Genomic DNA, 10,883 nt, shown 5'->3' on the forward strand with positions numbered 1-10,883 from the left:
TGTATAAGTAAACAATAACTATGTAAAAAAGTTTGAGTATGAAAGTGCACGGAAGCCATGGATTTAAGGAAGAGGAATTCAGATTGTTATCATTCAGTTTTGGAAGAAGATGTCTCAGTGGAAGACAGAGTCTTCCCTTTTATACAGCAGAGTACGTCAGTTAATAATGCTAACCAATTATGTAACCAATCAACTAATAAAGTGCTAATTGACTTAAAAACGTGAAGACGCTTTTATAAGTGAAGATACAAAGGCTAACGGTTATTATAAAGCGCATATTTATTCATTCTTATAAAACGTAAATCAAAACCCGATAGTAACTCTGTCGCAAGCTTTCTTCTTCTTCTTCACTGAAACTCCATTCTCATCATCTTCTGTACGAGGCAGCAGTTCTTCTGGGTAAGGTAAGTCCAAGCTTTCCCTTAAATTTTACATTTCCTCCTCAAGTTGGACTTGTCAATACATTGATAAGTCCTAACTTGGAAACGAGTGTAGTGAAGCTTGATCTTGGATGTGATTTGGTGAAGATATTTACAATTTGACTCTTTGATGCTATGTGTGTAGGTGCTAGAAATCCCTCCTTGTATTTGTCTCGAACTATACGACAATCTATCTCCAAATGTTTTGTTCTTTCATGAATAATCGAATTTGCTGTAATATGTAGTGCAGATTGATTGTCACATAGGAAGGGAATGGGGGTTGGAACCTTGACTTGAAATTCACTAAGGATGTTGTGTATCCAAATTAATTCACAAGTTGCAGAGGCCATACTTCTGTATTCAACCTCTGCAGTTGATCTCGACACTCTTGTTTGTTTCTTGATTTTTCAAGAAATCAATCATCCTCCCAAATATATATAGAAACCAGTCAATGATCTTCTTGTATCTTTACATCCAACCCAATCTGCATCACAATAGGATATTAGCTCAATGTTCTCATTTGCTGGGAAATATAATCCTCTGTGCATTGTCCCTTTAGATATTTGACAAGATGAACTGCAACATTCCCAATGTTGTTTGCTTGGATGTTGCATGAATTGATTTAATTGTTGGGTAGCAAAACATATATCAGGTCTGCTAAAACCCAAATATAGTAACCTCCCCAGTAATCTTCTGTACTTTTCTGGATTTTCAAGTTGTTCTTGCTCATATTGGCTGAGTTTGATTCCACAAGGTAATGGTGTGGCTGTTGCTTTTGCATGATCCATTCCTGCATCTTTTATAATGTTAGAGATGTATTTGATTTGTGTAATGGACATACCTGTTTTTTATCTTGAGATTTCAAGACCTAAGCCAACACAAACTTGGCCACGTGTCACCAACCCACATGAGTAGCTGATGTTCCACGTGTCATTATTTCAGGCCCTTGAGGAGTGTATTTAAACTCACCCTACATTATTAGTAACAACCACCTGAAAAATGCAGTCGATGAAGGAAACTGTCTCAAATGTGACCGCCTCCGCCAAATCAGGCGTGGCCAAAACCAAAGCCACCATTCAAGAAAAGGTGCATTTTAATTTCTTGTATTTTTTACTTTCTCTTTCTTCATATAATATTTAAACATTCATTCATCTTAATGTTCTTCAACTGGTTTTATTTTTTCTCTGTGCAGGTGGACAAAATGGGTGCACACAGTCCCACAGAAAAGGCTATGGCAACTGAGAGGAAGGAGCAGAGGATTTTCCAAGCAGACCTCAACAAGGTGGAGGCCGTCGAGGAGAACGCAACCGCCACCCATGCCGCCACCGCGGCCGACGACCACTCTCACCCTGCCACTGGCGGGACCGATCATCCTGCCACCTCCCGCTAGATGTTTACGCTGCCCGGGCAGCCCACTGGGGCGACCGGATATCCTGCCGGTCGGCACTAGATGTCTGGGCTGCTAGGATATGGAACCGGGCAGCCCACAGGTACAGTGGCTGTAGGGATGATGATGCCTCACCCGGTGGACAGCCGCCTCCCCTGGGCGGCCGACCCGCCACGCATGTGGGGGCTGGTGGTGATAGTATGGGGGTATGCAGTAGTGATGGTTACGGTGGTTAGGGAAATATAATTTGTATGGAAGGGTGAGGCTATGGCCAAGAACAAGATTAACGTCAGCAACTATATAGCTTCTGTTTTAATTTTTATTTTGATCCTTCTGAGTCTACTTTTAAATCGATGTGCTCTTTTTTTTCCTTTGTTGATTTAGGAAATCGTTGTGCTTAATTTTTTTTTTTTTTTGGCAACAAAGGTAAGATTTCATTGAAATTATTCTTTTTGAAAGCAAAGATAAGATTCCATTAAAAACGTTGTGCTTAATTGTTAAAAAGAGTAAAATCAATTAATCCATTCTTGAAATTCGTTGGTGTATTCAAATAAAAAACCAGGCACAAGTGTTCTCTCTCTCTCTCTTTGATCTTCACATATATTTTTAACGGCTCGAAAATCTGGTTTTTTTTTATTAAATTATTTGAAGATTTGGGGATAAAAGGATTCCAACGGATAAGATTTAAAAAACAAAGCAGAAAAAGATTGGTATTTCTTCACAAGTTCACCTGGAATACAAGACTACGCAGAGATGAAGGAATAGAACTACAATTTCACTTCCTTTTGGCTGGTGCAGTCATTTTTGACAGCCACCTTTCTGGTGCTGACACCATCAAAACATTATGCGGGAATGGAACTATAAGAAAACCCAAGTACATTTTCCAGCCATAAACAAGACACAACCAACACCAATCCTATTGCCTACCGAGAAGAGAGGAAAGAAAACAATCAACATACCCAAGGCCCCTGAATTGAAATACAAGCCATATATCCCATCCTTGCATACAAAAGACCATAATTGCAATCGATAATGAACTAGTTAGTCTAAATAGCTCTTCAATAGGTGGACATTATCTGCTACATCAGTGTTTTAATGTCAAAACATCATAAATCGCATAGCCAAAACTCTGGAAAGAAACCACATGAAATGGCACAACATTGTTACGAGAAGTGGACACTTAAATCCCTGTTTTGCGTAGCTCAGCTGCCCCGTGGGCAAAATGGCACCTATCTCCGAATGTGCAGGACCCTTTGGAGAAGTTCTCACAAAGCTTGGTCTTGAAGTTGCTCCCTGGGGCAGCATGACCTCCATGGCCTCCAATGGCCTTCCCTGGGGCAGCATGACCTCCAGGGCGTCCAATGGCCTTCCCTGGGCCACCAACTGAGCCAATACTAACAATCAGTTCTCTCACCATTGTACTTGCTTGCTTAATTTGTTCAAATGTACCCTCGAGCTCAATGTTTCTAAGGTTTGGATCTGTCTCGTGCTCTCGGATGGCTAGCTTGGCTCCCGTTTGCCGGCTTATCTGCTTGGAATTCACTCCGCCTTTCCCAATGATGGCACCAGCTAGGGAAGCATCCACACTGATCTTGGCAGTAGCTGAGGCACCAAAACTGCCTGCAGGTCCTGGTACAGGTGGCTCTGCTCGAGCAGCAAAGCAGCCAGGAATAGCTCCAATGGCACGAGGATCCTCCTGAGCTTGTATGATAGGTTTGCCAAGCTCCCACTCCCCATGAGCAAAGTGGAATTTATCATGGTATTTGCAACCTTCTGTCCTGCTGTATTTGTTGCATAGTTTGGTTTTAACAGTAGCTGGAGTTGAACCATTCTGGATTGGCGGCGGCACTACTTTTGTTCTGGTGGCAGGACTAAGCGCCAGATTCATCATCTGGGCCACAGTGGCAGGACCAGGTGTCAGATTCATCATCTGGGCCACAGCATTATAGCCACCAGGAAAATAGTGAAGAAAGTGGCAATTCTCACCAAATGGACAACCAGCCATGCTGCAGAAAAATGGGAAAATTATATCATAAATCTGCTGGACAAACCATAGTGCAGCATATGGTCAGAAGTCAAATTTCATATGGCAGAAAACCATGGTGCATATAATCGAGAATAAGGAAATTCTAGCAATCAGACTTGATTGGCTCGGTACTGTAATTCTTACCAATATATCAAGGAAAAACCTCCCAGCATTCAAAAGAGAGGAGCTGTATACAGATTTAATAAAAACTAGTGAAAGCAGAAGCTACCACCAGCTCTTCAGCAAGTTTTCTTTAAGACTAATTTAACTGGTAGATTTTATACCGTATTTTGGAATACTGTAATCGCTACTCCACGGTTGTCATATTTGAATAAGTTTCATTGATTTTGGATAAGCAAATGATTTCTACAAAGAAGAACTCTTCGTCCCTCCCAAAATGAAAAAGAAAATTAGAACAATTTTTTTTTTGGGTAATACAACATAACAAGGAGGATTATCAAAGTGTTACAAGAAGATGCCGATACTTTTGCTACTTGTTGCAAGAGCAGAGTCCCAGTAGTTGGTGTAAGAGCAGTCTCACATTGGCTAAAAGATTTTCTGTGAGGATACAATGTAAATCTTGAAAGGCCGATAGCATATGCTTACAAGAGGTATATGTTTACTTTATAGGCAATGAATGATGCCTTAATCACTTACATGTGCATGTGGCTTATAGCTAAGATGACTGATGAGATGATATCACAAAAATACAGACTCCAGAAGGCCTATGGAAAAGATTGATTCCTGCCAATATTGACACTGAAATGGTAAAAAGAACAATGCTTATTGAGACCTAATGTTCCTACTCCAGGAACACAAAATGTCAATTTACTGTTAACTGTCAACAAAGAGCTGCCAGTGTCGATGGCAGGTGTCACATCTGTGAGAGACCCCCATGTTCTCTATTAAACACTATAGACATGATATAGTTAGAAATCTTAGTACCACTAGCAGAAGTGCATGTGGATATATATTTAAATTTCAAATTTTATTACTTGGGTAAGTTGAGACTTGAACCTGAAAAACTTCGTGCATGGCTTCGATTTGCTGCCTATACCACTTGATAAGGAGTCGATTTCTGTTGCAAAACATTAATTACTTTTCTTCAGTTAAACTTTTCTTTGATTCTTACCATTATTAATATACTTAGAATCTTAAGTATATCATACGGACAGCATAAAATTTTAGCGTAAATCAAACATTAGCCATTATAAAAGTTTAATAGCTACAAGCTAGAAAGAACATGTCCACAATATAAACCATACCACCATTCTTATATTGTTCAATAAAACTGTCCCTTTAAAAAATAACAGACAATTACAATTTCCTCTTAACTGTAATCATAGGACTAAACATATAACATAACACCCTATGTTAGCAAACCCAAGGAAAAAGATCCTCATTTTTTGTCGACTAAAACTTTAACATTTTCAAATACTGAGGAAAAAGCTCAATAAAATCCACAAATGTTTGTGTACAATCTTTTTCCTATTGTAATCTATACAAGATCCCGACTTAGCACAAAATTAAATCCACCTCGAATGCATTTCTAGCTGGTATAAGCATAACTGGAAAAATCAATAAAAAGAATAAAAACAAAAAATAGCCGACCCAATCGCAAATGTAAAGTCCAGGGAAGCAAATCAACACTCACCGCAGACAATAGACTACAGAAACGAAGTCACATACAAAAATACTGATACAACAATCGAAAAAGAACCTGGCTTAGATTTCTTAAAACCGCCATGAGCATTGACACCGAATTCAGCTCTGCCTCTCTTGCGAGTGTCCATAGCTCTGAAGCTTACAGATCGAAATTTCAAATCGGACAACACAAAATCCAACCAAAAAACCAAATTTAACACAGGCAAAAAAGAAGTAAAGGCTTAGAGTCTTATCAAAAATAGGAAAATCGACAAACAATCTAAAGGGAAACCCAAATTCCAAAATCTAGCTAGGGTTTTTCTCGGAGCGAGAGAGAGTAAAATGACAGAGGAACTGCGAATATTAGCATACAATTTGGAGAATATGATATTTCTTTTACTGGATATCTCTTTCGCATTAAATATAGTTAAGAAGTTGAGTTGGATTCCGCGCGCGATTTTTCCGATGAATAAGCGGTTGCGATCTCACGTGCTCTTGATGATCAGATCTGCTACGCCACGTGCACGTGTAAATGGGCTTCTAATGGGCCTCCCCTGGCTTTGATTTGGGTAAAATAAATTTTCAGCTAAAGGAGTATTTAATGAGGCCCACTTAGCCCAACTCAAAGGCCCTGCTCTACAAGACCCAAGAAAGGGGTAAAACTGTCATTTAACGAGTGTACGTCTGCCAGAACTGAACTCCCAGTTTTCACTCTCTGAAGTCTGAACGGTACTTCCAAAGCTTCCAACAGTGCAAAACCAGCGTACAAACAAAGAACAACATTGTTTTCATCGAAGCCCACATTTCACACACACATTTACTGCACACCTATTCATAGTACACGGACTTAAACCCCACTAAAAGAGAAGAAAGTGTCACTGTTCATAGAAAAATTTGTTCTTTCTCTCACAAAGCGATTCAAGAAAGGTGAGTTTTCAATCACATTTGAAGATGAACTTGTTTTTGCATTTAATGGGCTTGTAAAATGTCGATTCAGATGAATGGGTTGATCCTTTGTTGGCGGAGCACCTCTGCTTTCTTGGATCTTTTCTTTTGAGTAGTTTTATGAGCAAGATCTTTTGTGGGCTGTCGAGTTTGCTTTGTGTCTTGGGTTGAAATGATTTAATTCTTTGGTTTTTGCTAACTTTTGTATTTAGGCTTGCAAGTTCATGTGGAGGGGAAGATTTTTGTTGTTGTGGGTGTGAGGTTGTGTGGCTTTTCTTGGAGCAAAGGTGATAGTTTGTTTATGAATGTGTTTGTGGGCAGTCGAGTTTGCTCTGTGTCAATTGCAGTGCATGAATGTATTTGTCTTTTCTTTGTGCGGGTAGTTGCATGCCTTAACATGCTAATTATGGTCCACTAAATTGGAGTGTTCATCCATATGATTTATGAGAAAATTGTCATCTTGGCATTGGTGAGAACTATTTGTAACTTTTTGGAGTTGTTGCAGGTAAAAACAGTTATATACAGCTTGTCCTTGTTTTGTTATATAGAGAAGAATACTGAACTACAACTATACTTTTGTTTTTGACATGAAGTTTCATGTCGTATCTATCTTAAATAAGCTGTAGGTATCTTGCTGTTAAATTGTGTGCATAACATTTTTGTCAAAACACCTACGTTCGGTTGGAATTTGTAATGTTAGTTCGAACATCATTGGGTAGAATGTTAACACTTGGTTTCTTAGTGATCAAAACATTAATTATCAGCAGGATGTGAACCATTGTTTCTGCCAGTTTCAATTGTTGTTTGCTTATACTTGGATATCTTATCCGATATTTTCTTGTCATGCTCAAAGATCTGGTGTTGCCTCTTGAAATGTCAGCTGCTTCCTCAAACTCAAATAGGATATGGCTGCAATAACAAGTCCTGGCACACAAATTGTAGCACCAAAGTCTTGTATTCCTGCATCTCATGGATTTTCCAGATCAAGAATCACATACTTTGGCAACAAAAAGAAAGGCTCGTCTTGGACAAAGCTCAGGAGCTTGTCTTTCATGTCAGCTACACAGTCATTTTCCAAAACCTATGGCTCCAAGTTGTTAAAATCTCAAAGGCATGTAATAAAAGCAGTGGCAGGAGAAGGTGATAAGCAGCCTTTGCCAGGATTACCCATTGATTTGAGAGGTTGAGCCTCCTGTTTTCTGCATTCACTGTTCTCCTTTTTTTCTAATGCCCATTGATGTAGTTATTGTGGACTTCTTCGATGTAACTTGCAATCTTCTTTTTCTTAAATCTATGCACAAACATTATTCAAAAGTTTTGTTCCCATTAGTCACATGCCAGTCTTCATTTGTACCCATTAACCATATAGATGGATTTATTGCTCACAGCTGATTGCAATTCTGCACCTATTCAAATAAAAATGGGAAGGTTTCCAGATCATGATTATGGACTTTACAAATATATGTTTTTCTATATACAGGCAAGAGGGCATTTATTGCTGGTATAGCTGATGATAATGGTTATGGATGGGCAATAGCAAAGTCTCTTGCAGCTGCTGGTGCTGAAATTCTCGTTGGTACATGGGTGCCTGTATGTACACAATCTTTATGTCTCTCTGTATGAGAATCAATTTAACCATCGGCAGTTATATTCTTTTCCTAATGACAATGGTATCTTCCAGGCACTAAATATTTTTGAGACAAGCCTACGTCGTGGAAAGTTTGATGAATCACGAGTGTAAGTAGTCGGTGATTTATATGAGCCAACTGTAGTTTTATTACTTTGCTTTTTCTGTGGATCACTAGTTTGGAACTTTTAAATTGTAGGTTGCCAGATGGTTCTTTGATGGAAATTACCAGAGTCTACCCATTGGATGCCGTCTATGACTCTCTTGGGGATGTTCCTGAAGATGTAAGAAAACTTTACTGGTACTTCTGAAGCTACTTTTCTTCTTTCTGATAATTAATTTGTTCTATGATGCAGGTCAAAACAAATAAACGTTATTCCGGGTCTTCAAATTGGACTGTGAAGGTCTTACGTTCTAATCTTCTCCATCTTTCTTTCTTTGTCTTATTTTCCATAATTCTTTCATCAGAGTTTGAGCAGGGTATGGCCTATTATTGCATTTACCTTGTAAATTTTTCGCCTGAACAGCCAAAGAAAGCGGCAATGAGTTTGACTGACATCAATTATTATCCAATTAATCTCTATAAAATGATTCTAATGATACTGAAAGACGCTTTATTCTTGCAGGAAGTTGCTGAATCAGTGAAACAGGATTTTGGCAGTATCGATATTCTTGTGCACTCACTTGCCAATGGTCCAGAGGTATTTGCTTGGGCTTTTCTCTCTTCTTCTGTCATTGTGGTTTTTTTTTGAGAAATCACCATTTCCTTTAATTGTTTGATACTATCTGTAGGTTAGTAAGCCTCTTCTGGAGACATCCAGAAATGGTTATCTAGCAGCTGTCTCTGCATCAAGTTATTCTTTTGTTTCTCTTCTCAGGCATTTCCTTCCCATCATGAATCCAGGTATCTTGCATCTTTTACCATCTTGCTTGGAGTTTTTCACGATAAAAAAACTTGACTTAATATTCCACCGTAAAGCTTTGTTTATTGGTTCTTTGTCTCTGTTACTCAGGCGGTGCTACAATTTCTCTGACATACATTGCATCAGAGAAAATCATACCAGGGTACTTTCTCTTTAATATCAAACAAAATCTGATCTCACCTGCCCTTTTGGAATTACCTTGTCTTTTTGTTGCAGATATGGTGGTGGCATGAGTTCCGCAAAGTCTGCTCTGGAGAGTGATACAAGGGTGAGTCGAATTTACGATGCATCTTATGTTCATGTTCTTGTATTACTGTGATGTCTTATGTAATATATCCTCTTGTTTAAGGTGCTAGCTTTTGAAGCTGGAAGAAGACACAACATTAGAGTTAACACCATATCTGCAGGTACTTCACACCATACTGTTTGCTAACTTTTAAGATGTAAAAATGATTTGCAAAAACAAAGTGGAAAATATTTATCAGTTAATGCACATGCAAACTATATGATACATACTAGACTGTATCCCATATGTCCACCCTACTGAAGGCCTTCATGTCTAGTGATTGGATGGATAATTCTCTTTTGCAAATAATGTCGAATGATTTACCTTAGTGAAGCTAATATCTATTCCTTTTGTAATTATGAATTGTCTTACTCCAGGCCCATTGAGGAGTCGTGCTGCAAAAGCTATTGGTTTTATAGATATGATGATCGATTATTCACTGGAGAATGCACCCTTGCAGAAGGAACTAACAGCTGGTGAGTCACCTTGATGCTCTGTTCCCTTATTTGTTCTATAATTGAACTTTTTAGAAACTTCAAGGTCTTATCATTGGTACCAGTAAACATGGCTGCACAAGTTGCTATAATTTGAATAACTCCTGGCTTCCAGTGCATGGTTTGTGAGTGTGTTTATCCTTGCAGACAATTTGTCTTAATACTAACCCTGAAAAATAAATGAAACAGATGAGGTTGGCAATGCTGCTGCTTTTCTGGCATCCCCATTGGCTTCAGCCATCACTGGTGCTGTCGTTTATGTGGACAATGGTCTTAATGCAATGGGAGTTGGGGTTGATAGCCCAGTATTCCGGGATCTTGATATTCCAAAAGCCAACAAAAGCTAGTGCTACTAGTCAGTAGTTTCACATTCACTGAAGTCATTGGGAAATTTTGGTATAGGAATAAGGTTGGGCTTGTAATTTCTCATGGTCTGCAGTATTCTTAGAGAAAAGGTCAATTAAGAATAGTCATTTTGACCGGAAAACTTGCTTCTTTTCTAGGAACATTTCGATGGTTGCAGCAAATGTTGTACTGCAACTTTATTATAAACCCTGTCCACCTAATTGACTGTTGTAAGCTGTTTGCATTTACTACTTGGCTTACATTTGTAAGGCTGTAAGGAAGATTTCTAGTCTTCTTGCTTGCTTCTTTGTTTTAGGCCCAAGACGTGGATTTGATTTTATGTGCACAAACATACCCACACTGCAAAAGAGAAGTCAGAAGTTGAGAATCACAAAAACAGCTACTTGGTTTTATCATGAATTTTCCCTCTACTTTGCAGCATGACAAGTATTGGGAACTGCTACTGCATTTTCTTTTGGTCCTGACCAGATCAGTGCCAACTTAAGCTACAAGCTAACTACAACTGCACAAAATTCTGAAGTACAGACAAAGTTCAGGAGATACAGAACATAAATGCCAAATTATATACATCGGCTCTAATAAATCAGACTAAGTGATGTTAACCTCTCAAGTTAATTCTTCAACAAAGGAAGGATTGGCTTACAAATACACTAAACCTAGAATTTCACAAAGTACAAATGGCGGTTTTATCCTCTCATCTTAAGCTGGCAACAGCCTGAACAAGCAGAAAGCCTTTTAAACTAAAGGTCGATAGCATGCTCTTTAG

At 38.7% G+C, this 10,883-nt stretch overlaps 4 protein-coding genes across 7 annotated transcripts in view; 2 read left to right on the forward strand and 2 right to left on the reverse strand.

Annotated features, from left to right (window-relative positions):
* Positions 299-2,194, forward strand: LOC105159687 (late embryogenesis abundant protein 46-like). The gene is made up of 3 exons (XM_011076844.2): positions 299-404; positions 1,362-1,505; positions 1,612-2,194. Exons 2-3 carry the CDS (start codon positions 1,419-1,421, stop codon positions 1,807-1,809), a joined length of 285 nt encoding a protein of 94 aa, XP_011075146.1. The 5' UTR covers positions 299-404; positions 1,362-1,418; the 3' UTR covers positions 1,810-2,194.
* Positions 2,745-5,868, reverse strand: LOC105159688 (zinc finger CCCH domain-containing protein 52). Of its 2 annotated transcripts, none has more exons than XM_020693559.1 (4): positions 5,553-5,868; positions 4,850-4,910; positions 3,718-3,812; positions 2,745-3,657 (listed from the first exon to the last, which is right to left on the reverse strand). In XM_020693559.1, the coding sequence occupies exons 1-4, from the start codon at positions 5,623-5,625 to the stop codon at positions 2,987-2,989; spliced, it is 900 nt and encodes a 299-aa protein (XP_020549218.1). In that variant the 5' UTR covers positions 5,626-5,868; the 3' UTR covers positions 2,745-2,986. The 2 variants fall into 2 exon arrangements, with proteins under 2 accessions (XP_020549218.1, XP_020549217.1); XM_020693558.1 differs by having other exon boundaries at positions 2,745-3,529; positions 3,707-3,812; positions 5,553-5,867.
* On the forward strand, positions 6,163-10,373 carry LOC105159689 (enoyl-[acyl-carrier-protein] reductase [NADH] 1, chloroplastic). 3 transcript variants are annotated; one of them, XM_011076848.2, is made up of 14 exons: positions 6,163-6,403; positions 6,634-6,708; positions 7,302-7,603; positions 7,902-8,011; positions 8,103-8,158; positions 8,248-8,332; positions 8,405-8,452; positions 8,675-8,749; positions 8,841-8,952; positions 9,062-9,113; positions 9,188-9,239; positions 9,321-9,378; positions 9,635-9,733; positions 9,941-10,373. In XM_011076848.2, the coding sequence occupies exons 3-14, from the start codon at positions 7,327-7,329 to the stop codon at positions 10,096-10,098; spliced, it is 1,182 nt and encodes a 393-aa protein (XP_011075150.1). In that variant the 5' UTR covers positions 6,163-6,403; positions 6,634-6,708; positions 7,302-7,326; the 3' UTR covers positions 10,099-10,373. The 3 variants fall into 3 exon arrangements, with proteins under 3 accessions (XP_011075150.1, XP_011075151.1, XP_011075148.1); XM_011076849.2 differs by lacking the exon at positions 6,634-6,708 and having other exon boundaries at positions 7,275-7,603; XM_011076846.2 differs by lacking the exon at positions 6,634-6,708 and having other exon boundaries at positions 6,164-6,403.
* Positions 10,638-10,883, reverse strand: part of LOC105159691 (non-structural maintenance of chromosomes element 4 homolog A) — a gene marked incomplete in the record, with an annotated part of 3,916 nt that continues 3,670 nt past the window's right edge. Inside the window, 1 exon segment of the mRNA XM_011076850.2 lies at positions 10,638-10,883.

Source organism: Sesamum indicum, linkage group LG4 (genome assembly GCF_000512975.1).
Source record: "Sesamum indicum cultivar Zhongzhi No. 13 linkage group LG4, S_indicum_v1.0, whole genome shotgun sequence".
NCBI lineage: Eukaryota > Viridiplantae > Streptophyta > Magnoliopsida > Lamiales > Pedaliaceae > Sesamum > Sesamum indicum.

Bases quoted from the DNA above. Each gene is read 5' to 3' on its own strand.
- LOC105159687 (XM_011076844.2), top strand. From the start codon at position 1,419: ATGCAGTCGATGAAGGAAACTGTCTCAAATGTGACCGCCTCCGCCAAA. The intron at 1,506-1,611 runs GTGCATTTTAAT...TTCTCTGTGCAG, and splicing joins AAGCCACCATTCAAGAAAAG to GTGGACAAAATGGGTGCACA.
- LOC105159688 (XM_020693559.1), bottom strand. From the start codon at position 5,625: ATGGACACTCGCAAGAGAGGCAGAGCTGAATTCGGTGTCAATGCTCAT. The intron at 3,813-4,849 runs GTTCAAGTCTCA...ATTTTTCTGCAG, and splicing joins CCATGCACGAAGTTTTTCAG to CATGGCTGGTTGTCCATTTG. The intron at 3,658-3,717 runs GTCCTGCCACTG...CCAGAACAAAAG, and splicing joins GATGATGAATCTGACACCTG to TAGTGCCGCCGCCAATCCAG.
- LOC105159689 (XM_011076848.2), top strand. From the start codon at position 7,327: ATGGCTGCAATAACAAGTCCTGGCACACAAATTGTAGCACCAAAGTCT. The intron at 8,159-8,247 runs GTAAGTAGTCGG...TTTAAATTGTAG, and splicing joins AAGTTTGATGAATCACGAGT to GTTGCCAGATGGTTCTTTGA. The intron at 9,379-9,634 runs GTACTTCACACC...GTCTTACTCCAG, and splicing joins AGTTAACACCATATCTGCAG to GCCCATTGAGGAGTCGTGCT.